Source organism: Leptodactylus fuscus, chromosome 5 (assembly GCF_031893055.1).
Source record: "Leptodactylus fuscus isolate aLepFus1 chromosome 5, aLepFus1.hap2, whole genome shotgun sequence".
NCBI classification, from domain to species: domain Eukaryota; kingdom Metazoa; phylum Chordata; class Amphibia; order Anura; family Leptodactylidae; genus Leptodactylus; species Leptodactylus fuscus.
The window spans coordinates 187,749,992-187,777,355 of record NC_134269.1 but is presented as its reverse complement, the minus strand read 5'-3'; the positions used below and the strand labels follow the sequence as shown (position 1 = coordinate 187,777,355).

Here is a 27,364-nt window from a genome sequence, read left to right as displayed (position 1 = left end):
ATGCCCTTCTAAGAATTCTGGGAAAAGAATATGCAAATACGTTCTTGTTGGAAAAAGTTGAACTTGCTCTAGTGCAACCTCTTGGAAAGTAGCTTTCTATAGATCAATGCCTGGTTTTCCTGAAACCTAGTGACATGATCATGAAACCTAGTGACAGGGAGAGGGACACATCTGCTGTTTCGGGGTTTTTGCCTTTCACCAGTGCTCACGTCTATGACCTCTCTCCCAAAAAGAGGCAATATTCTTGACACAGTTATTGCGGATGGGTCTCTCTTCCTTCAGAAGGGGATGTTAATGACTTATCCAGTCTTGGAAAAAAAACACATTAAGGGCCCTTTGTTATGGAGGTCAGTCAGTGTCTGTACCCACCCATGACTCCTACAAACGATTTCTGTAGGCCCTATATAACATAACATCACATGGGCAGGACATCACTTCTTCATCCATCAATAGGACAATGTGGTCATGCGGTACGTCAAGCCTAACTAAAGACACAGAAGGCAAAAAAGTAGCAATTTTTGTGCACAAATTAGGTTTTGGCACAAAAAATTGCTTTTTTTTTTTTTATTGTTCTGCCTTTGCCACTTTCTTGAAAAGGGTGTGTGTACAGAGTGTATGGAAGGTGGACCCATTGGCTCCACCAGATTTATTATCATTTACAGTATTTTCCGGACTATAAGGCGCACATAAAAACCTACGATTTCCTCAGAAATCGTAAGTGCGGCTTATAGGCCGGTGCGGCTTATATATGGATGGAAGCGGCGGCAAAGTCTGCGTGCCGCTTCCATACATACATAAAAGGCACCGTAAGGGTGCATTCACACTACAGAACGCCGGCGACATGCGAGCTCTCCCCATAGAAATGAATGGACAGACACTTCCCATTCATTTCTATGGGAGCCGGCATGCGAGCGCTCCCCATAGAAATGAATGGAAAAAAGCAGTCCATTCATTTCTATGGGGAGCGCTCGCATGTCGGCTCCCATAGAAATGAATAGGAAGTATCCGGCAGCCCTGCTGTCACGCTGAAACAGAACGTGAAACTTACCGAGCGGTGCAGGGCGGGCGGGCATTCAGGCCTCCTCTTCCTCCGATGTTCCGTCCTTCTCCTCCGACGCTCGCTGATAATGGCCGGGGCGCATGCGCAATATCATAATGCTTCTACTACTGCGCATGCGCCCAGGCCATTATCAGCGAGCGGCGGAGGAGGAGGACGGAACATCGGAGGAAGAGGAGGCCTGAATGCCCGCCCACCCTGCACCGCTCGGTAAGTTTCACAACATTACGGTTGGGCTCTATCAGCATGATTTTGCTGATAGAGCCCCTCCTCGCCTGCCGAGCTCTTCCAATAGAAGCGGCTGGCACGCGGGGGGTTAAGCGGCCGCTGGCAAAGTCTGCCTGCCGCCGCTTTCAAGAACATATAATGCGCACCGGACTGCGACTTATAGTCCGGTGCGCCTTATATATGAACCGAGACGGACTATAAGGCGCTCATGGGCAATGCGGCTTATAGTCCAGTGCGCCTTATAGTCCGTAAAATACGGTATGCTAGGAGCTGACATATATATATCCCTCCGGGCACACTGCCCAGCTAAGTGTGCCCCTCATTTACGAGGAGGAAGGGTCCTCCTCATATATATATCACCCTCTGACACTGATGGGGCTAGGAAGACTGATGTTGATAACCAGGCTGCCCCATATAGGCAGGATTAGGCCTCTTCTCTAAAAATAGTTGGTAGTTTTCCTTTAAGACATCTCAGGACGACTAATGATGTGGGTAGTTGGAACTAGAGGATGGCTACCGCCCCGTACATACAGAGTATAGTGATGCTTTATCCACTTCAGGCAATGACCAGAGTCACATACAGTAAAAAAGAATCCATAAATGCGTGACACCCTGATGTATGTGGTTTTATAAACTGCATTAATGTGCGGCACTATATCACTTATTGAAGAGAACTGCTTTTAAAGCCATTATTAATATTGAATATGTAATGTAAATTCAGCAGATTTTTTTTTTCACTATGATTAATGTGAATTATTTCTTTCATGCAAAGTTAATGTATATTTTAATACAGTGTATATTATAAATGAGAAAGGCATACATTATAATATATTGCTTAAACTGTCTCTGTGGACAAAGAACTGGTACCTTCAAGGAACCTTTCATCAGACTAGAGCTTCTGGGAGAGCTGGGTGACAACCATATGGCCATCATTAAATCTACCGCATAGGTTGTCACCAAGCTTTCTTAAATGTACCAGTCATTCATAGTGTAAGGATGTGTTCACACAAACATATGGCATCCCTTATGGACAAATTTATTAAGACGAATTTACTGAATGCCATTCTTAATAAATGGTCCAACTGGTACAAGGACTGGAGATTTATGAAGAAGCTGCGGCCTTTATAAACCTGTCAGAAGTCCTAATGCCAGAATGGAAATTTACCCCAGGTAGTGACTGGCTTAGATTTCCATTCTACGGGTGCATTCACACTTCAGATACGCTGACTGATTCTGAACGTTAAAACACGTTCAGAATCAGCACGTATAAAGCAGTTCCCATTCATTTCAATGGGAGCCGGCATACAGAGCACTCCCCATTGAAATGAATGGGCTGCTTTTTTCTCTAAGAGCACTCCCATTGAAGTGAATGGGAAGTGTTTAGAAGCGCTCGCATGTACGTCTCGGAATGAGCCAAGCGCTTACGCCGTGTGAAGGGGCCTATAGAGAAAAAAGCAGCCCATTCATTTCAATGGGGAGCGCTCGTATGCCGGCTCCCATTGAAATGAATGGGATGCTTTATACGCGCTGATTCTGAACGTGTTTTAACATTCAGAATCAGTCAGTGTATCCGAAGAGTGAAGGCACCCTAATTCTGTCAATGTGGCGGGTGAGGTATAAAAGGGCACATTTGGTGCAAGAAAGTGCCTTGCTCAAGACGTGCTTTAATGTCATGGCGTAGAGGGATTGAAGAATTTGCCTCATTGCCTTTAATGGATGAATCAGTTCCAATAGTCTGATCTGTGCAAAGTAGTTGTATTTTTTGAAGGACAGCACACAGCCATAAAACATGCTCGTGTGAATACGGCATTAGCATTTGGACATCACAAGCTCAAGAAGATTTGGCCAAAGCAAGATCCATGGAAAGGAGAGACCCTTTCTTGAAAGTACTTATTATGGTTGCCCAATGATCACAGGGAATGATACCCCATTGGCAGCGATAGCTGGAGGTGGTGACAGCAGCTGGACCCCATACCTTCTGTATTTGGAAAAGAGGTGGTTTTCTCCAGACTTTCCCTTTATGTATCGTGCAAGCAATACACATACATTGTATGTAAAATTTGCCACACGTATCCGCTCTTTTTTTTTTTTTTTTGTATCCGCTCTTATATTAGCTTATTTTAGTTTTAGACCCCAATTTCTTATGAAGTTGTTATCCAGACAAAGAAAAACTGTCCTGGTGGGCAGATGTACAGACACGTCCATACGCACCCCTCCTCATTCATCCATTGCGGAGCGGCTGCCTGGTACGCGGATAGGGCCCATTTCTTAATATATTGAACTACGCTTTAAAAATGGCGTGCCCTCTGGTTGCTATGGCAATGAGGATACCTTAGCTCTGATACTGTAAGACATAGATATAATAATCTTGATATCCGTCTCATTTCACCCTTCTGTTCCTTGTCAGACTTCGGCAATAGATTACTGTCCTCTAAGTATATTTTGTATCAGATGGAAAGTGGCAATCGCATCTCTTACGATAGTGCAGACATTATTCTCTGACAGCGCTGTTCATTTTCAGACAATGCCTTATTGTCCTGATAGCCCTAATATGTTGGGTGCGCAAAAATAATAGCATTCATTTTACTGCGTGTGTAACAGTAGCCATCTGATCATGTGACATCCCACGCACATTCCTGTAGGGGCTCGAAACTGAATATAGTCCATTCTCCATGATGTATGTCTGTAATTCTGATGTCAAGTGTACAGAACAATGACAGAAGTCGGGGCCAGATCTAAAATTAGACAAACAATCCTGACGAGGGTCCATGGATGTAAAATACGCGGTCATTACATATGGTATTTTACACTGTTCATAAATGTCATATACATTAGACTATTACCTTAACGGTTTCACAGTCCTGCTTGTTGTCATTGGAAACAGTCAACAAGACTGTTGTCAGACTCACCCCATGTCAACTCAGTTCCTATATTAGGGTGCATGCACACTACGTAACGCCGGGCGTGTATGAGAGCCGTACACGCCGGCGTTACAGCAGGGCTGCCGAACACTTCCCATTCACTTCAATGGGAGCGCTCGTAACAGCGGCGTTTACGAGCGCTCCCATTGAAGTGAATGGGAAGTGTTCGGCAGCCCTGCTGTAACGCCGGCGTGTACGGCTCTCATACACGCCCGGCGTTACGTAGTGTGCATGCACCCTTACAATGGGAAGGTTTGACATTGGATTACTATGTCTGGTCTCAAGTGTAAACTTCGCATAATAGACATCGAAAGACAGATTTCTGGTTAGACACTAATGAATACTGGGAGATTTCAGCTCTGCAGCCTACAGAATTGTGAATTCAACTCTGGACTGTAATACAGGCCGTAATTCAAAATAAGTGCAAGATAAAGTAATGTAAAATATATACAAAGTTCACAAATTTTAATATAAATTAATTTTTTGTGTGGAAAAAATATAAAAAATGGAGGGCTACTTTAAATAGGCACAAAGAAAAAAAAGACATGGACTGCATATTCCAATATTATTTATTGATCTTGGGCTTCTCAGCAAATTCTACAATACTGAATATAAGCTTCTTAGTGTACATATTGATCAAGGTGTATAAGGCTAGTAGCCACTTCACGGCAACCTCTATATAGTGGACCCCTACACTACTGGGTGCACCACTGAATAGCGACCGCCACCACCACAATACAGTACCCACAAGGACAGCTACCCAGCGGCCCTTGCCATCAGTCTAAGCCCCCAGGTTCTGGGCCACATAGGCCCATAGGCACCGCACCACAACAACGGCAGACACCATACAGAATAATTAACCTTGCCAGCGTTTAAAAAGGTCCAACTTTTTTGTGCCACAATAAATGTGCCCCAACTTCAGCCATTAAGGAAACATTAGCATGACAAGAACCTACAGAGTCCATGCAGTTGTATCTTTCTTGAGTTTGGCTTCGATATTGCAGACCCAAAGAGCCAATCGCTGGGCCGCAATGCCGCTTCATTTTAGGTGTGCATCGTACAGAATTATTCTTTCCTTTTAATCATTTTTATATATTTTCTATGTCCCTGGGTTGTAGCGAGTCCAGCTTACTCTGTTCCAAACACTTCCCATAGCAATTAGATATAGTGGGATGTATATGCAAATGACATTACTATCTACCAGGGAGAGATCATTTATATCGAGCCGTAATGTTTTTGGTTTGTAACCAGGGGCGGTAAAATGTATGTCAGCCTTCTAGGTAAGACATTAGGAATTAATTTAGAAGCACTGAGTCGAATTTGCATGAGCGTCAATGGCAAAGCCAAACAAACCTTTCCCTCGCGTCAATGAAAAATGTCACAAAAATAAGGGTACTTGATAAAAATAGTCAACCTTTTCAGCAAACCGCCGGAGTCTAGACATCAATAGCAGCGCTGTAATCACTGTACCCACTCAGCGCTCTGCTGTGCACTTAATGCACTCAGATCTGGCCTTTTTGGTGCTCGTGCCAGCATTACAAAAGCCTTAAGCGTAAATATATTGGTCTTGAGTACATAAAGAAAAATACTAAGCGTACAAAATATTGTGTAAAATATTGCGGTTGCATAGAGTACTTCTGGCTCCTCGGTTTGTTCCCTTACCCTCTTATTACTTTGTTGAATGAGGTGGATTAAGGTGAGTACTGATGTAGATGTAGACATTTTCCACTACAGTTGGAGGTAAGTTGCAAAATCTCATAATGGGCATCAAGAAGAGGTGAAGTTCATTACAGGGGTTTTCCGAGCAGAAAAACTTTTTCTTAGAAAAGTCTGTTAGTGCTAGTAATGGGTTAATAAGGGCTAGTTCACACAGAGTTTTTTGCAGGCGGATTTTGACGCGGCATTAGAGCTGCTTGCTTTTTTTCTGCTAGCTAGTAGCAGAAAAAAGAAGCGAGGTGCCCTATTTTGCCGAGGATTCCGTGGCTGATTCAGCCGCGGTGTCCACAGCTCGAGGCGCACTCCTGTATATACCCATTCATCCAGACCTAATCAGGAGCGGGATGCCAATGCTGCATCAGCATACCGTCACGCCTAGCTGCGCAGACAGTTCACATGGCAGAAAAGGTTTCCATGACTGATTTCTGAGTGACTCTGGTAACTGCTGCATCCTCTGCCTTTGTTTACTGGTATTAGCCTCCTGCTGTGCATCTTCCTGTGTAGCTGCTACACTAGTTCCCTCTCACTCAGCTCCCCCTCCTGTCTCACTACGTTACAAAACCCTCCCTGTCTCACTAGCCTAGCCCCTCCCACCCTTCCTCTTTCACTGGGCTAGCAACACTGCCCATTACTAGTCCCTACCACCCTCCCCCCATCTCCCTAGTTAACCTATTACGCCCACTGCTAGAAGACAGGAAGAGGAGAGGAGCCGTTCCTCAGACACAGGAAGGCTTAGTAGGTATGTATGGGGGAGGGGGAGATGTAGTGGTGACATTCGGTTTCGTAAGCGGCAAAACGGACGTCACCAGTTTATCAGAAAGTGACCCTGAGGTGGTCACATGACCGCTGCAGAGATATGGGTAATTATTAGTGTTGAGCGAATAGTAGATATGAATACCTCGCTCCTATAGGAATGCGTGTTAGTGGCCGGCAATTCTTCACAGCGCTTAACCCCTTGGTGCTCGGCCGCTTCCACGCATTCCTATGGGAGCAAGTTTTTCGACGAATAGTTTCGAATACTATTCACACAACACTAGTAATTATAGATTTCTTTTAATTGAAGTAAATTAGAAATTAGGTAGGGGGAGGGAGTTTAGTTTAGGGGTTAATTCTCATTCTCTTATTTTGGACCACCCCTTTGAGTAGTTTGTGAAGATTAGAGCTTCTCAAACTTTAGCTTCTGGTTCCCTCAACAGTGATATGCCTCACTAAAGTTTGTCCATGCCAGAAGAGTAGCATGTAGATGTGGGGTGCATGAGCTGTATATATTCTATAGTGCCCCCCATGACAGTGAAAACCACAGTACTAAACACAGTTCCCTGTTGCAGGTCATAATGCCCCAGAGCCAGCCACAATACCCTAACGTTAGCCATAATCCTACAATTGTAGTGAAAGTCACTGATGACCCAAAGTTTAAGTACCCTTTTTATACATCTGCCCTCTTCTACCGCCAGAAGTGCATTCCTGCAGATGTCTGCTTGGATAAAACTTTTTGAGGTAGAACAGCTCCTCAGAGACAAAAGTATTATGTCCTGTGGCGTTGGGACTAAACTTCTGAGTATGGAGTATTTGGGAGGTAGGACATGACAGTCACTGCTGTACTTGTTTAATACAATTGTCCATTAGATAGAGTTATAGACTCCTAATAATACAGGAACCCAGTGATCCAGAAGAAGGCAACACCATTTGGGCCAAAGGGTCATGAAAAGGGTATAGTGGGTGAAACAAACACCAGATCCTTCTGTTCAGGGCACCAAGACCTGGCACAGTAATGGGGAATATAGATCTTTAGCATACACTACTGTGTACACCTATTTACTCCATCCTATGGGCCCCTTAAAGTTCTCTTTTTGGAAGCATATGAATGGTATTATCATATTCATCACACACGTTCCTCCTTGAGGGGGCTCTGCTTGCCATAAGCTCAGCCTGAAGTACAGGAAATATTACGGCCTGTGGTAATGATGATTATTCAGAATCACTAAATAGGATGGATGAGGCCGCTCTGCCAGGACATATTGAGACTCCAGTTTATAAATGGGGAATGACATTTTTTGCTACGTGTGGGTAGGCAGCTCACTGGAGGGTGGACGAGAGAGTTGTAAGGATCACTAGAGATGTAAATGATACATCGGCGCCAGCTTCCCAGCAGAGTGAGTGATCGCTCCTTGGAGTTTGTCACATCCTCCTCTCGCTGTCAACCACATTTGTAACAGACCCTTGTGTGACGGCAGTCAGGAGAGCGGCAGAATAATCCGAAAATTAGATACAATTAAGTCTTTCAGCTTCATTTCATTGGGAAAGCGTCCGAGAATATTGGATTTCATGTTAAATAACATTAGATTCATGTTTACATTAGACTTACCAGACGGAAACCCATTACATGTGCTTTATGGGCAAATAGACTCTATGGGTCCAGTAACTGGTCACTGTATATTAGGCCTACCCCTATATATGATTTACAAGTCTCTATATTCTAGTCCTACTGTTTCCTGTATTGTAGTTCTTGCTCTGTATATGGGTTTACTGGTCCCTGTATACTAGTCATAGCTGTGTATATTGATTTATTGGCCAATATATACTAGTCCTATCCTTGCATACTGATCTACTGGTCCACGTATAGTAGTTCTATCCCTGTACACCAAATTATTGGTCCCTTTAGCCCAATATATACACTGCTGTGCTGATCCTTGATACTAGTCACAATCCTGTATACTGATTTACGGGTCAATATATACCATTCCTAGCTGTGTATATTGCTATCTTGATTCTTTAATACTAGTCCTAGTGCTGTATATTGATTTACTGGTCCCTATATACTAGTCCTGGTCCAGTATATTGATCTTCAGTTTTTTGCATACGTGTTAATGTCCTGTGTACTGGCCAAGGTAAAGTGGCTTTTTTGTTCTCCCTTGGCACCCAGTGCCTAAAAGGGCACATAAAATGCAGCTCCTCATAGCGATGTTATAGGGTTAAACACTAATGTAGATACTAGAGATAGACTTCTAGAGTAGTGGCCCCCGTGGAGACTCCGAAATTTGCCTCTATACATCACACTGTGTAAGTGCCCATATTATCTGCTCATATTTATCTCCTACAGAATTACGCTAAGGCTACACAGCAACATTGTATCTAATGTAGGCACTGTGTGTCTTGTGTTTGCCATTGTGTTTGTGTTCAACAAAACAGTGACACGACTGGTGCCTACAATCCAAACCTCATTACATGTGACTTCGCCACCATAGCATGCAATGGAATTTGTCTCTGCTTACAACAATGGAGCAGATTCATCAAGACCAACGTCTTTATGATCTCTTTGATCGTGGAGGATTTGCCAGATTCGGCACATCCTCCGCCAGGCCATGCACTGCTTATACCCAGCGTATTTCTGTTTCAATAGTTTTTATTGTTTTCAGGATAAGAATGTGAACTAGGTTGAACAGGTAAAAAAAAGGCAAGTATAGAAAACACTTATTTGACAAAGTTACAGCAGGTTACATCATTTTAAGAAATACTTTATATATTGACATGGGTCACAATAGTGCTGTCTACAGGGGTTCAACAGAAATTAAAGTGTAACTAAACTTTCAGATAACTTTTCATTTTCTAGCAGGATTTGTGTCATTAATAAAATTTTGTAAAAGAAAAATTATCCTTGTACCGTGTTAGCCAGTGGATATGAAATGAAAGAAATTTTTTGAGACTTTTCTCAAAAAATTTCTTTAATTTAATGTAATTTTGTAACAAATTTTGGCTCCTTTCAGTGAAATCCTGAATTTTTTCACTGTTCCCCTTGCTTCTGTATTGAGAACTGTTTCTGCCTCTTACTGAATGTTACTGAGTTTGGAGTACAGGGGATACAGAAAATGAGGGTGGGGGAGGGACACTTCAAACTGTTATATCTTGGACATTATAAAACATACAATCTTGCTTTTGGTGTCATATTAGAGGAGATTCTCTTCTATCATGTAACACTATCTAAATTATTTCCAGAGATATCACTGGTTGAAAACACAGTCAGGATTGGGATTTTTATATCACATATTATACAGCGATATATAAATATACATATAACATGTAATGAATCTGTGGACAAACTACATTTCCCATTATTGACCCGCCTGCTTTCTATCTGTCTGTGTACCCCTCCCTTCTCTACTCTTCCTGGCAATGAAACACGGTAATAAATCACTCTCACATCTGAGGTCACTTGATGCTGTAATACACTGAATTTCCCCATGGTGGGACAATTAAAGGACTATCTTATCTTATGCTGTGATGTTTTGCTTGCAAGTTCAATCACTCCAGCCTGTGAACAGCAAACACAGAGAGTGAGAGCAGACAGATGAATCATGGGAAATGTAGTTTGTCCATGTAGTCACTGCATGCAAATAACATTGATACTAGGAGCAGCAAGCAAAATAAAGCCAAGGAAAGGGCCGGTGAGTATTTAGCGCTGCTGTGGATGGATTGGGAGATCATTTTTGGAAGCTGGATAACCCCTTTAAGGGCCTGGATCTAGAGGATATTCCTCAGGTTTTCAGTACTGCTTTTTCTATTTCTATCCATCTATTGTTATACATGGGCTGCCACTATGCTATAATCCAGAATAGATACCAGGTAATATTGTTTAATATTGGATAGGCCAAATCCTCCTAATCTTTTAGGTCAAGTTAAGAATTTAAAAGCAATCCTAGATTTTTTTTCCCCATCCAAATATATATCCAGTGTAGATTTATGTTATAATTATGCAACTAAAGTGATCAATAACCCCATCCACTTTCTGGAAAATGCCGAGTGGCAAGTGGCCTTAAGAAAATGCAAGCCACAGGTTTGCAACCTTTTTACTGCAAGAAATAAGTCTGCCCTACTATGCTTCCAGGAAGCATAAGACACTCCTATGCATAGGTATTTTATTCCGAGTCCATAAAAACGATGGGACTAAAGCGACATGACCAGATAAGACGTCTCATCTCATCTCCGCCGAGTCTCTTGGTAACAATACCTTCCTTTGAATACCAGCCGCGCCTTCATGTTACCTACAATCTCATCTTATCACACTTATAAATAATTCTGCATTTCACGCTTACGGATTTTCTGTATACAAAGTCCCCAAGTCCTTATAAAAACCTTGGATTTACTTTTCGGTCTTACTGCTTTGTGTTGCAGGATGGAATGGGTAACCTGAGAATCACAGAAAAAGGTTTACGGCTCGAGGGAGATTCTGAATTCTTGAAACCTCTGTATGCCAAAGAAATCCGCTCCAGGCCGGTAAGTATAAATCACAGCCTGTAATCCCTGACTGTCACTGTATGGAGTATTTCTGGGCAATGCCACCATCAGTACCGCATCTACAGTGTGACTGCTCTCAAGGGTATAGGTAAAGATAGGGCCCAAAACCTGCAGGGGGGGCTGCCTCCTACCCAGTAATGTCTCACTAAAATCAGCGTTTCACTGGACAAACTATGTCCCCAACATGGTGCCCTTAAAGCATGGTATGGACAAGCCTGTATGTATTTCTTTTTATATAATACTATATTATTATATATTACAAAGATAGATAGTTAGATATGAGATGGATGGATGGATGGATAGATAGATAGATAGATAGATAGATAGATAGATAGATAGATAGATAGATAGGAGATAGATAGATAGATAGATAGAATAATAGTTGTATAGAGCAGCACCAGAAAAAGACCTAACCTGACCAGTGGGTGCAAGTTCTAAGTGATCAGGCATATGACCACATATAGATAATACAGCAAATGAACAGCACTCCAAAAATAAAAAAAGGTGAGGATTTATTCCATAGCAACGTTTGGGTCCCAGAAGTGCAGGACCTTTCTCAGGCTTGAGAAAGGTCCTGCACTTCTGGGACTGAAACGTTGCTATGGAATAAATCCTCACCTTTTTTTATTTATTTTTGGAGTGCTGTTCATTTGCTGCATTAGATAGATAGATAGATAGATAGATAGATAGATAGATGATAGACAGACAGATAGATAGATAGATAGATAGATAGATAGATAGATAGATAGATAGTATAAATAGATGTGTCAGATATAATGGATAAATATGTAGAGATATGTAGAAAATAGATATAATAAATAGATAATATATAAAATATATGAGATAGATAGATAGATAGGAGATAGATAGATGATAGATAGATAGGAGATAGATAGATGATAGATAGATAGATAGATAGATAGATAGATAGATAGATATGTAGATAGATAGATAGATATGTAGATAGATAGATAGATAGATAGATAGATAGATAGATAGATAGATATTATTGAACACAGTTGTTAAGAATATATTTTTTGTGTCATCGTGTATGCACTAGTTATATTATGGATATGTTGTCATGGTATTTCAGCATGTTCCAATTCCAGAATATTCCATATTGCAGAGGTATACAACATCTCTTGGTTGCACCTTACAGTTGGAGTTTTTCTCTATCCCTCATCATTACCAAGCAATCAGCTTTTATTTTCAGAATACTACTACTAGGTGGGCAGTCCTGGGTTGGACCAGAAACACAGGGACCGCCCTGCTGACAGACAAGAGCGTAACTTTGCTGAAATTATGAGCACTGATTGCTCGTGAACAGTAGGGGCTAGAGAAAAAATTCCAACTTTTGTTGGAATCACTGGAGTGGCTTCTTTTCAAGAATGCAGAAAGTTGCAGTTGGTGTTATTAAAAGGTCCTGTTAAAAGGACGGCATGTGCAGCCATACAGGGTCTATACATGTGGTTTTGTTATTGTCATGGTTTGTATTTATGAACCAGATCAGGATAAACAGCTACCACTGAGAGAGTATTTAAACCTGTGTAAACGCCTTCCTGCTTCCCGTATACAGTTCATAAGACCCCCAGTGTTTGCGTGTGAGAACCTCGTCTATTTATCATCTCCTCCGGAGGCTTGTTCACCAACGTAATATTTTTACATGTGAGAAATAGCTTTAAATCCCATGTGAGGGAGGGATATCTATCTCCTGCCGTAGCATAGCGCCATCCATTAATACAGTACTGTTCACTTGTAAATTATTATTGCCTGCAGGTGTAAACAGCAGGTTTGCTAGATCTGTCCTTGGGGAACTAGAGTCACTCCAGGTTTTCGGCATAACAAGTGAATCTGCAATCTCATGTGCCGGCACTTAGTGGTTTTAAAATTCAATTAAATGAAATCGACCAAGAGAAGAATTTCGTGTAATCGCTTCTTTTACTTGCTTTTCTATTAAAACATTTTTATTGACATCATATTTCAGAAGTCCCTTTTAGGCGAGTCAAGTGTGACGGACGTTTTAAAAGGGGACGACTAAAAAGATACAATTTAAATTTTGGGGGATTTTTTGTTGTTCTTTTTTTAGAGGTTAAGATGAGTGTATTTACATCAGATTGGAGAGAAGCTCAATCCTGGTATTGGCTTAGGCTTAATGCACATGTCCAAGCATGCGGCCCAAGGAGGTTTTCAATGCTCTAAATCGGAATGGGACCCCACATTGAAATCAACAGAGTATGGAAGGCACTCAGGTGACACTCAGATGCTATCTAAGTGCATGCCATTAAAAATGGACCCCCCTCTGATTTCACACTTGGTGGCTTTAGGTACTGAAGTGGGACCATAGACTGCAGTGAGGTTACAGTGCATTACCCAAACCCACCATTGCAAATCATATGGTATATGAGCAGTGCAGCTCCCAGCATGTGAACATTACCAGCAGCCCTGTTGTCCAAGAATAGCTGATCTGCACGGGTCCAGGCTTTCAGACCCTAACAGATATAACCTCGATGGCCTCTCTTTAGATAGGCCATCAATATTAGTAAGTGGATATCTCATTTAACCCCATTTTGGGACAGAAGGGCCCGGCACTTGTTAACCCTCCTCAAACGTTGTATAATGGAAATGGAGTGATTCCCTCTATCTAGTTCCCCTTTATTTCAACAATCCTGAAGAAGACCTGAGATCCAAGTTTTCAATGGGCTCTATGGCAGCAAGGGCTGCAAGATTCCCTTCTATCCATATGGAATAATTCAGATGGCCAAATGTAGTACATTTAACAAAGTCTGTGACCTATAATGCTGTCAGTTCCCATCTACTATAATGCTCTGAGTTCCCATCCAACAATCAGTCTACTGTTCCATACTCACAGCATCATTTGGGTATGGGTCTGTCAGTGGATTCAAATTCAGGCTGAAACACATTGAAACAACCATTGAGTATGATTCACCCAAATCATGGTCAGAAATGTAGACATCACTTGGATCATGTTACTTAGACCACACATGGGCATCAGTGACTCTCCTAAAGCAGTTGTGTGGACATCAAGGGTTGACAGGGTGATCATGGCCTCCTGCGCATAAAAGATCATGGCCAACTTACCAATTATGATAGACACAATATAATAGATTTGGGTTAATAAGAGGAGCACTGATGGCAATGAAGTAAAGATTCCTTGGTCAATCCATATATTTATTCTACGTTGAGAGATTATTGAAATACCGTCAGTAGTATCTTCTAATGTCATAGAAGATGTAATGTAAAGTGCCTATGATGTTCAGCCATATGGTGCCCATATAATACTTATATATCATGAACATGTAATAATGTCATACAATTCAATATAATTTTGACTGTGGACCCACTGTCTGAATGGATTTGACTTAGGGCTACACCTAAGTGTATTGTATTCACCCTTTAACCTCTGTACAGGGATGTGAATTCCCCTGCAGGGAATAACTTGGTTGATACTTCTTGGAGTAGTCTCTCTTCAGTGACAACCAATTGGTTGAGAGATGCCAATGCATTATACCATTAGAACAAACAGAGATGTAGACAGTGGACAAGCCAAGGTCAAGGCAGGCAGAGTTTGTGCATAATGGAAATCCTTACACATATTCAACTATCAAATTATGTGTGTATTGTTTCCTTCTTTGTTCTGTATTGTGCCTTGAAAACTGCAATAAATACCTATTGGCAAAAAAAGGAATCCAGGCACAGGTCAGGGCTGGTGGCATATAGTCAATATCGTAATCAGTCAGAAGTCATGACAGGCAGAATAGGTTCACAATCGGGAAACACAAGCAGAGGTCAGACATGAGTAATACAGACAAACAACATAGCAGTACACAAATAACTAGGTACCTAATTGTTTAGGCCATCTTCCCAAGGGGGGGGTACCTTAAATAACCAGGGGTAATTGGTGCACGCAGACCTGGTCACCGGGTCCATGCAATATAAGCAGGAAACCAGCAGTTAGAGGGGAGACAAGGCAAGTCTCCCATCAGTTGTTGACACCACCCTATATCTAAAATTTTTTACAAGGAGAACAATCCCTTTAATGGAACAAATGGCCTTTGATGACAATGGTTTAATTTACAGTATCGTATAATTTAACTCACTTCTCCAGCCAGAATGTCTTTGCATTTGGACATGTTGCAGGGCCTCTACAGTTGTATCCTAAATTTCACCATATGTGGTCTCCAAGGGAAAGAGAAACATTTGGTCTGATGATAAGGACTTCTGAACCAGACAGTGTTTTCTCCTTGTGAATTGCTGCCTCTGTTGCCGAGATATTACTGTTTTTGTCAATATGCAAATGATCTTTTTGAAGCATTCAGGGTGTTGCAACTTACCTCATAGGAACAATGACGGTGTTTCCATTGTTCCAAAGACCTCATTTGCATATCAGCAAGACATTTATATATTGGTAACAGGGGCAACGAAGGGGAAGACACTGCTTGATTCAGGGAACCCTAAGGCTGGCCTTACACGAACGTATGTTAAGTCCGTAAATGGTCTGCAATTGTCGGTTCTCAATTGCGGACCATTTGCGGACACATTATATTTAGTGCGGCCTCCTACACCACCGGATATTTTATTCGTAGTGTGTCGTGCCATGACCAGGGTCTGCACTGAATACCGCAGGTTCACAAAGTCACGGACATCACGGGACGGACTGTCCCATAAAACTCTATGGGTGCCTGTGGAGGGACACGGACGTCTGCAGAATTACTTTTTGGAGTGAAATTTAGAGTAGCTGATCAGCAAATTGCGGACCGTAAAAACCACTACGGTCGTGTAAGACCAGCCTTACCCATCTATCTGCGGGACTGGCTTCATATGATGAGTTCTGATGACAAACTCCGTTTAAGTCTTTGTTTAAAAGAACAAAAGCAAACGCATGGAAAAGACATTTTGAGTAGCGAAAATTCATTGAGACTGAGCACAGTCTGCTGAATATATCAAATAAATTTTCACTTTACGGGTTGCAGTATAAATGCAAATTTAAGTAAAAAATGTCCCTTTTGCATGGAGGGCAAGACTTGGGCCGCTGTTTTTTTTATTACAACATTTAGCTTTATGCAAGTTGACTATAGAAACAGACACAGCCCTCAGGATTTATTAGAAAGGCGATCATTAACCCTAACTTTGCCAACATCAACGGCAACCGCTTGTCATAGAAGAAGAAGACAGGAAGCTTATGCTATGGATCAGTGTTTGCATACACAGTCTTTACAGCTTCCTCGCTGGCAGGTTAATGATAAAGATTTATACAGACAGAGGAGGTCAGCAAGATCACCATCTGCAGCTGCAGTAGCCACATCTCTGACTGATATAGTGTACGCCGAAGCCCAGACATCTGCTCTCTGCTGGGAGTCAGAGCAACTCAGTGCCACCGCAAGGCTAAGCTACAAGAACTCTTGTTCCGAGACTTCTACCAAATTAAGATGCAAAAGTACATCTTGACACTTTCTCGATGACTCCAATATCTCCCAGAATGGAAATAACTAATATAAATCTCCTAAATCCAGGCTTCTTACACGGCTAAGCCTCCATATAATTATGTCCGTTCCATAAGTATTGATGCTGACTTGGCAATATACTTTCAAGGCAGCATCTTGATTGGTTCGGTCCCCAAGGTTGCAGCTGCTGGACAGTTTTACTTCTAACATATATTTATCTACACATCGTTGGGTTTCTTGTAAGAAAACCAAAACGGTCATTCAGCATCAGCCATCTGGTTGAATAACTGAGTACAGTTAAGAGAGCAAAGACGTCTAATAAGATATATCATACTAGGCCCGTATGCATTCCCCGGGAAATGAAAAAAATCATCTAAAAATGTGAATTGTTGGGTTGTCCTCAACTATCGAGTTGATAAAAATTTACCTGAACTTTTTCATTTTTATATCACTGGAACACGGCCAACATTACAGATACTGGATTACCTATATGAACAGGTAGTTGACCTAGTCATGTAAGGATATGGATGATGTATTTTGACATAAAATGATGAAAGTTTCAAGTAAACCGGTTGTCACTTCTGTGGTGGAGTCAGTAGATGGATCGTAGGAGAAGAAAACCTGCACCCAATATTTTTGACTCCCCATCCCCAAGGTAGATCACAGAATTTTTTTTTAGTTTCTGTAAAGAGGACCTTTCATGTCCTCTGGCATCATCACTGTAATATATCACTAGAAAGCTGATGGTACGCGCTTAGGTGCCGGAGATATCGGTGTTGTTAGTTTCAGCACCAATATGCCGTCAGACGGTACAAGGCCGTGGAAGAGTACTATTGGGGGGTGGGGGTGAAGGAGTGTTCCTGTCACGTTCGTGTGTATGCCCAGACCCAGAATCCGGACTGCAGACTGCACCGCTAAGGAAACAGGGAAAGGAAACTTTCCCTGACGCTACGGTGGCTAGCTAGGACCTGCCTGCGGGTGGTGGTCAGCTGATCCCAAGCTAGCCTTGGCCCCGACAACTCCTGGCTCTCTAACACAAAGGCCTAGCCGACAGATAGGGTGAGAGCTACAAGAGAGTTAGGGACTGGGGATACTAAAGTGGTCAACCCTAGGTGCAACTGCAGACAAAACAAACAGAATGGGATGTGCTGGACAACAGGCACGCAGCACCTCACAATACGCAACAAAAGAATGAGGAGAGGGACAGTGGAGAGGTGAGGACTGGGGCAAAACAAACTGGAACCCAAACCTCAAACAACAAGATAATGCCAGGCAAACAGAACTGAAGGACAGGGTAGAGTAGAAGTGTGGAGGGACAAACCAGACTCACACACAAGGCAACACTCACACCACTTCCTAGCCAGTTGAAATTCTAGCAAAACACTACTCCTCCCAGAGCCACGAATTCTAGGTGGTAACCACAAAAACCAGCAACTAGTGAAGCCAGCCCTCCTCCTAATAAAGGCCCCAGAATCCCAGAATCGTCCCATAGGATAATGACAACGACCAACACCCGAGGTTCGCTCCAGAGAACCTCAAGCATACTCTGAAGGACAATACTCAATGCCCAAACAGAATGGACTAATGGCAAGGAAACCACCTGAAAACCACAGAACACCGGCTCAAATCCCCACCAGAAAAACACACAATTTTATTACCAGAATTCAGGTCGTGACAGTTCCTTACTGCCCAGACATGACTCCAGGCTGCAAGGCCCGCCCTTGTGACAGTGAAGAGATATTAGTGCTGAAACTAACGGCAGTGATATCTCCGGGCGCACATGGGAAAGCTGAATTAAGCTTTCTAGCGCTATATAATACCGCCAGTGCCAGAGAACATGAAAGGTTGTTTTTCCATTGTCACATTCTAAAATCCATAACTTTTTCAAGTCAATGACATATAAATGCTAGTTGTTTTTTTTTTGTTTTTGTTCGAGTTTTACTTTTCTTTTGCACCATTCTGGGAAACCTTTAGCTTACTGATCACATTTTATTATCTCTTTAGCTAAATTTTACTTAACACTTAGCAGAATGGCAAAGAAACCAGCAGATCTATCAGCCCTGTGCCCTAGATAAATAGGTTAGGTTCTCCTAAGATAGTGTTTTCCTCCCTTGTGAATTGGGCCCACCATCACCATTATTGATCATTTTGGAGCAATGAAGGCATTGCCACTTACTTCTTTGGGGCAACGGTAACGCTGTCACTCCTCCAAGATGCAAAAGATGCAATATCTCTGCAATGAAAGCAGCGATTCACACAAGGAAACAAATTTGGACTCATTTGTCAATGGTACTGGTGTGTAGAGACAATATAAACCAGGGCTACAGCAGGGAACTCCATTATGACTTTTGCCATGATGTCCCCTTTTATCTCTATAAGAAAAACCATATTAGCCAGTGGATATGAAATGTAAAGATTGAGAGTTCTCAGTAGTTGATACCTTTTTAATGGCTAACAAAAAATGATGACATATTGCAAGCTTTCGGAACTGTTACCCGCCTGATGAAGGAACCTAGCAGTTCCGAAAGCTTGCAATATGTCATCATTTTTTGTTAGCCATTAAAAAGGTATCAACTACTGAGAACTCTCAATCTTTACCCTTTTATCTACTACACACAACAGTCTCTTACAACTAGATGATAGGGCTAAGAGAATTAACTCATAACTCTCACTGAAATCATCAAGAAGACGATTTTCTTAAAGGGGAAACTCTATTGAGAATTCTCAAAGAAATTGTTCTCCCGAGGACAGTATCTACACCCAGCCTTGAATAATTCAAGAAATAAAAGAAGAACTTATGGTCGCCATCACTTCTAAAGTTTTAACTTCAAGACTTTTTTTTTTTTTTAAGAAAACCTCAAAAAAGTGATTTAGATTTCTGACACAGTAATTATTCTCATGGTGGCAGATGAATTTTTATTGTATTCATTGAATAGTTTGGCCTCCTGGGTATGATTCAGCTGTGCCAGCCATTTGGAATGTCATGCATGATCTTTTGGTATTGTAAATTATAAGGAGCTAATCTGTTCTCTCCATATTGTCGTGCCCGCAGGGGAGCCCGTTATACCTTCAGTCAGATCGAAATATAACCCTCAATATTCTGAATGAGGATATGAAACCCGTCACTCAACTTGTCACAGGTGAGAAAGTCTTACAAACTTCTTAAGCGTCCAAGGATTCCAGGAGGTCAATACAAAGACTGTTTTTGCCTTCCTGTATCAAGCAGATGAGAACATTATATAAAACAGATGGTTCACCAGTCTTTGAGTCATAGCAATACAATGACAAGTGTTGTGATAGAATTTAGTTATGATCCCCAATACTCTGAATCTTATCTTATTGGCTTTGAGCTTTCAATTCTTAAGTTCCCTTATGGGGAAAAAAAGGGAAATAAATACCAGCAAGCTGGACAAGAAAACACACACAGGACTCATAACATGTGTGTGAAGTGTTTCTTAAATGACTTCAAGCAGTCGTTTATTTTATAGTATTCGGTCTTACAATTCCACCAGGAATCATCCAATGGAAATGATCCCTTTGTGACATCGCTTCTAATCAGAATTGCATACCATATGAGGCGTGAATACATTAAATATATTGGGATAGATTTATGAAGATTGGGGTTACTAACACCAGTCTTCATAGCCCTGGAGCCAGTGCTGTGTGCACCCTACACCCCAAGGTAAATGTTTGCCAGCTTATAGCGGTCATATATTTCCCCCATGATTTATGGAAGATGTGTCACATAAATTATGATAAATCTGGGTGGAGTGTGCTGGCCAAAGTTGCAATTTTTTAGGGTAAAATGCTGATTTGCAGAAAAAAATAGTGACTACTTATGCCTTTTATGGTTGGTTCACACTAGCGCTTGTATTCCGTCCGCAAGGAGTCCGCATGGAGACCCCCCGAATGGAATACCAACACTAATGCAAGCGCTGTGCAGTTACGCACACAGAACCCATAGACTATAATGGGCTCCGTGTGCTTGCCGCGCACTGTCCGCACAATTCATTCATGGGGGCAGTGCGCGGCAAGCACACGGAGCCCATTATAGTCTGTGGGCTCCATGTGCTTTGCAAGCACATCACTTGCAATTGCGATTGCATTCCGTCCGGGGGGTCTCCATGCGGACTCCTTGCGGACGGAATACAAGCGCTAGTGTGAACCAACCCTTACGCCAGAAAACTGGTATACAAGGCATAATAAATTACCTCAATGGGTTAATGTGCTGAATGCCCTGAACCAGACACAAGAGCTTGGGTTCACATTACATTGGGACCAAAGATATACAACAACATGTGCAGAAGTTGTGTGAAATTAGACAATAATAAAATTAATGTCTTAGGCCGAGGTCCCACATTGCTGAAACACAGCTTTTTTTGTTGTTGCAGATTTCGCCGCAGTTTTCAGATCCAAAGCCAAGATTGGTTTGAGCAGGAGGTAGAAGTATAAGAACTTCCTTTATATTTCCCATTTCTTTCTGTGGCTATTCTTGGCTTCAGCTCAAAAAACTGCAGCAAAATCTGCAACAAGAAAAGCTGCGTTTCTGCAACTTGGGGCCCCAGCCTTAACCACTTTATGTTCTATTCTCTCTAAGTCTTATGTACTGTTTTTTCTTAAAAATCAGCTGTAAAGATCTAAAAAAAAGAGCTAAACATGATGTCCTAAAAAAATTGATACCTCAATGGTCCCCTTCTGCTTTGGTTGTGACGCTTCCTGGGTCCTGATGGTCTATACTTTCTGGCATGGGGCTCATTGAGGTGTCAGTCTTTTTATACTTTTAGGGAGCCTGCACACAGAGTTTATGCTCGCTCATTCTGAACGCAAAACTCTTTCAGAGTGAGCGGTGTAAAAAACAGATCCCATTGACTTGAATGGTGCCGGCATACATGCGCTCCCCATTGAAATCAATGGGAGGCTTTTTTACCTATTGCTTTCAATGTGATATGTGCATACGTGCGTAAACTCTGTGTGCAGGCTCCCTAAGGCCCCATGTTTAACTCTTTTTTGCATCTTTTCTTTTTACTGGAAAACTCCTTTAATGCTGACAATACTTAATAACAACCAGCACCAATGCTCCCCCAATACTGAGGAGTGAGCAAAATGTGTGCTGGTGAGAGGCGAGTATCAATTTCTTTTCTCAGAACCCAATGTTTAGCTCTATTCAGTATCTTTTCACTTCCTTGGACTCATTCATACGAGAGGAGTCCATGGCTGAGTGCTGGTTGTTGTATTACAGTCAGCACTCGGCCCCATAGACTTCAGTGGATTTATTCACAGAACGGTTGTTCTAATAGTGTGAATGATCTGAGAAGACATAGAACTTGTTATTACTTGGGCCGTTGGTCATGGAACCCTTTAATAGACTCTTGTCTGTGATGGTTCCATGAGACTAGGTTACCCGCAGTAGTGCACTTGGCCATCAAAAAGTACTTTTTCACCCCCAAGTACACAAGAATGTTGTGTGAATGAGGCCTTAAGTAGACAATTGAGATTTAAGTACATTATATTTAGTAACTTATATTTTTAGCCATTAGCCCTTTAAGCAGTTTAATCCTTCATGGACCATACTGCATGTACCTACATAATAACCAACAGAGGCTATACTGCTTCTCTAGGGTATCCGGTGGTCCCATACAGAATATATACCGATTGCTCTTAAAGTTGACCATAAGTATCAGCTATTCAGGGATGATCTGCTTACCTAACTTCCTTCCACAGAGTCTTGTATGATATTTACTATACATGTCTCTAGTTATATAAGGCCTTAGCTGTTTTCCGTTCTAAGTAGGCCATTCATGTCATTTATTTTATATGGCGAGCCATTTGTTCCTAGCCCAAGCAGGTATTTAGTATTCTACTTTTACAACAATCATTTTTCCGAATTTTAATACCGGTAACCTTTTACAATAATAGAGAAGAATTTCCTGGCAATAGATCTTTGTTATAAAGTAAATGTGATATATTATTCTGAAATGATTTTGTCCTATTTCCTGCTTAAGGTTTTGGTCAAGTGGGTGGAGAAATTGGAAAGCTTGCAAGTAGGACAGTGCTCATACCCACTCCGCCTACTTGACCAAAGATTTGCAATGTAACTGCAATGGGCAAAAGTGATCAAAATCACTGTGAACATGACCAGGGGCCTAAATTGAGGGGGTGCAGAGGGAGCTGTTGTAACCATGGCCATTTGTCTCTGCCAAATATGAGGAGACCAGTACTATAAATTAAACATTATAGTTGGGGGATCTGGTACAGATATTGCAGGCAAAGTTGGACTGGCCCACCAGATTCCAAGAGGATCCTCCCGTACGCCTAGGCTTGAACTCAATAATGGTCCAGAAGAAGACACCCAAATTTGAGGAGTACTATAGTCTATTTCCTGTGGATTGTTGGAGAGTGGGTCCCCAGAATAATTTTATCTGGTGGGCCCAAGGAAACTGCAGTCTCTCCCGTTAGTGATAGTTTGGTTCAAACGATAAAGTATGGTTGCTCAGCTTTCCCCTGTTACTCCTACTGGAAATTTATAAATAAACTGACAACTGGAAGTTACCATTACCTTTGTCAGTAGGGTACCCAACAGTGTTCACACTAACAGAACAATGTCAGAAGTGTTCCTTTGACATAGGGATCATAACACCCATGTATCAGTTCATCCACACCTTTCCTGAGGAAAATCAGAGGAACAGCACAGTGCAAAGTTTTACAGAAATAAGACCCAGTATTGTCAAATCATGGAAAACAGGACTATTTACCTAAACAGAGATAGCAGGATAACTGACGGGTCCTCTATTACATGAGATGGGGGTACAAACTTAATGTTTAACTTTGGTATTGTTTTTCTCCACAGCATCGGACGGTATTCGGGCAAGAGGGAAAAATCTTGAGGTGATGTCAAATAATGGAAAGTTACTGTTTGCAGCAAACGAAAAGGAAGTGGTTGTCGGAGCGGATAGATTGCGCGTTTTAGGTACATTTTTATTAGTATCCTGCATAAAATATGAAATATTCTTACAATATTTGGTTGTTTCAGTTTTATGGTCCTCAGTTCCCTATTTTGTTCTTTTTGTGATGAATTAATATACTGTCAACTCCCTGGAGCACTGCTCTTGCTGCACAACCATGTACCATTTACAGCCTGTGCCACCCCATTACTCATCCTACCTGAGCAGGAGGAGCAGTGCTCCCAGAGCTGAAGGTCCGCCCCCAGTGCACCAACTGCACCAACTTCTCGCTGCGGCCCGCTACATAGGGCTTTAGATGAAAATAAATAAAGCACAAACACTAGCAATGAGCGAACCTGTTCGAAACAACCAGGTTTGTTATACATTTTCTAAAAATTTCAGGTTACACTAATAACCTGAGATTTGTGGGATTTTCCAGGCACAAATATTTCTTATAATTTCAGGACTCTTCACACCCCAGAGTATAATACAGAGGCTAGGGGAGGTGATGAAAAATAAAAAACAACACAATGTCACTTTTCCTCACCTCTCTGGGGTCTTGCTGTGGCATCCAGTCTTCATTTTTGAGTATCCCACATCATCTTCTGGCCCCTTCTGTGACATATGTGGCCCCAAATCATCGCTGAGCCATCATTACATCAACACCCCCCACATAATTGGGCCTCTGCAGTAAACTAAGGCCCTCGATATTACAGAAGAGCTCAGAAGACAAAAGACACCCCTGGGGATAATGAATGGACACCATGGCGGAGCCACAGAGAGGTTACGAATAGTGAATATGAATCGTTTCTCTTGCACCTCCCCTGAAGTGATCCCAGAGTAATATAACAGATCTTGTGATTCAGACCGAACAAATTCTATCACAAATATTCGCAAAATGAATTTTGCCATATTCAGCCATCACGAGGCAACACGGTGGCTCACACTACTTGCAGTGCTGGAGTCCTGGGTTCGAGTCCCACCAGGAACAACATCTGCAAGGAGTTTGTATGTTCTCCCTGTGTTTGCATGGATTTCCTCCTATTCTATAAAGACATACTAATAGGAAAAAAATGTACAGTGTGATCCCTATATGGGACTCATAAAAAAACATTGACCATCACTAGTAAAGAGTACACCACCTCAAAAAGGCGCAAAATAAGTAAAATTTTTGGCCGTACAGCTTAATAAGTTCCCCTTCAATGAATACTGTTGTAACTCTTCTCAACTTAGAGCTGGGCTGGATCTGGACAGGAATGTCTCGGACTGCTAACAGACTTCTTACAAATGATAAAAAGTTGGGGCACAAATGGCTTCAGATAATTGTAGAACTTTTTGTATATAGATGAAATGATTACAAAAATTCCCATCATACCAAAAAGATAGAAATCGTCTATAAATGATGTCTAGCAGGCCTCTTATGTTTGCGACTTTTTATTGAGACACTGGAGTTTGTATGATGTTTTTTTTGCTATTCTATTGCAAAGTTAAAAAAAATTCCAAAAATTGAAGTAATCAAAATAATCCAGCTAGGTAATCGGTTCCTGTACGGCAGTGATCCTCAAGAACTACTTATATTTAGCTCTTAACTTCCACAAAATACAGAATTTGAGTACATTGCCCGCAATCTTTTTCCTCTTGTTGCCATAGTAACCGCCGGCAACTTAGCACTAAATAGTGATGTGGTGTACGATGCTCCTGTGACTGAAGCAAGATCATGATTCCTTGTAGAGGGAGCTCAGTTTTCTAAAGACCCCAGAGAGTCTACCTCAAGTTCTCCTAAATTACACGGAGTGATAGAGGTTTATAAAGCAGGTTGTCAGCGTGATTGAATTCCCGTAACAACGCATCTCCGATAAAATGGCAGCCTGAAAGGAATCTCTTCATTCAAATCTTATCACTCAGTCCGTGCTTGACATATTATTTCACGGAATATCTGACTGTGGTACGATGGAGGCCTCGTAAACAAAACTGGTCTATTAATATTAAAGAAAACCGTAGGTTTGCGGATTGGAGATATGTTAAGAGGCTTTTGTTGGAGGAAATAATAATAATATATATCCTCCCCACTCAGCGTCACGCGGTATCAGATTTGATGCCCCCAGACGTACTGAAGAAACTGAGGAGAGGTAAGTAAACATGGGCTATGTTCTGAAGGACATACAGTATATGGCATACCTATAGTGGATAAAGAGATAACAATTAGAGATGAGCGAGTAGTATTTGATGGAATACCTCCCCTGCATAGATATTGGTGTAATCGGTCGAATACCACACGGTAAATACAGTAAAAATTCATTGCCCCTCCCACCTTCCCTGGCGCTTTTTTACACCAATAACTATGCAGGGGAGGTATTCAATCGAATACTACTTGCTCATCTTTAGTAACAGTTTCTATCGGGCCTGAAGCCTGAGGGAGCCCAAAGGTCTATAGGTAGCACATAGAATGGGGGGCCCATTATAAATTTTGTATTGGAACCGAGGAGATTCAGGGTTATGCCTCTGAGGCCTTGTATGGGAGCATTTGTGGTTGGGAATGTTCACACAGAGGAATTTGGAGCTGATTTTGAGGCGGATTCCAAATGCCATCTGCTAGCTATCAACGGAAGCAGTGAAATGTGGGGGAATGGGAGGTAGACAAATCCCTCACTGGTGCAGAACTTGACACAGAATTTTGCAAGTGATTTTACATCCCATATACACGAGCTTTTCTCAAGATAGATATTGTCTGTGGCGTTCCTAAGGGTCCATTCACAAGGAGGAATTTGGCGCTGATTCTGGCGCGGAATCAGTGTCAGAATCAGCGCTAAAATAAAAGACTCCCATTGATTTCAACGGGTTACATTTTCCGTTTTCACGGAGCCCTTTGAAATCAATTGGAGGCTTTTTTCCCATTGATTTCAATGGGTTTAGTGTGGAAAATGGGAATCTTTTTTTTCAGCGCTGATTCTGATGCGAATTCTGTGCCAGAATCAGCGCCAACTTCCTCCATGTGAATGGACTCTAACACTTTTTATCAGGACTATTGGCCTGTGCCCTGGGCTGGCACCCAACTCTATAACCAGTGTAGTCATTGGATCTATGTATATATACTATGAAATTAAATGGGACACAGTTCTAGACATATTTACCGTAAAAATGGGGACACTTTTCAGATGTTATTGGGGACACTTTGCTGGTACTTTTTAGGGTGGCCGCACTGATGATGGTGTTAATGAAGATACTTTGACTGTTTTTATGGGAACTTCTACTCACGATCAAGTTTTCATTTCCCTAAAAATGATTCTTAACAGTTGGCAAGTTTGGGGAGTCTGTCTCCAGAACCAGCATATCAGCCCTGCCCCGTGGATAGATAGATTAGGGTCACCTGAAATAAAACGTGTTTTCCCCTTGTGAAAAGGTGTCTCTGTTACCGAGATATCGGCATTTTTTTCCAATATGGAAATGAGCTCTTTGGAACAATTAGGGCATCGTCATTGCTTTACAGAGGTAAATGGCAACACCCTTGTTACTCTAAAGAGCTCATTTGCATATTAAAAATCCCCTCAATATTCTGCTAAACTCCCTTTAATTCTCTAGTGGCAGATCTGCAATAAGCACTGGTGACAATAAAAAACACAAAAAAGCCATCTGGATGCCTGGTATATTGTCTTTGGGGTTGGCAAATGCGTAGACAATGGAAAATATAACATAGTGGAAAGTCAGAAAGCGATTGCAGAACGAATATATCATCTGCATCCAGGAGGG

General features: G+C 41.8%; 1 protein-coding gene across 4 annotated transcripts in view; it reads left to right on the top strand.

The window, feature by feature from the left end:
- The window catches only part of SGCD (sarcoglycan delta), a 514,319-nt gene that overhangs the window by 424,639 nt on the left and 62,316 nt on the right, over positions 1–27,364 (top strand). For all 4 annotated transcript variants that reach the window (XM_075274918.1, XM_075274919.1, XM_075274920.1 and 1 more), the window contains 3 exons: positions 11,092–11,193; positions 19,729–19,816; positions 23,524–23,643. In XM_075274918.1, coding sequence (XP_075131019.1) covers positions 11,092–11,193; positions 19,729–19,816; positions 23,524–23,643 — 310 coding nt within the window. The remainder of the gene's footprint in view (positions 1–11,091; positions 11,194–19,728; positions 19,817–23,523; positions 23,644–27,364) is intronic.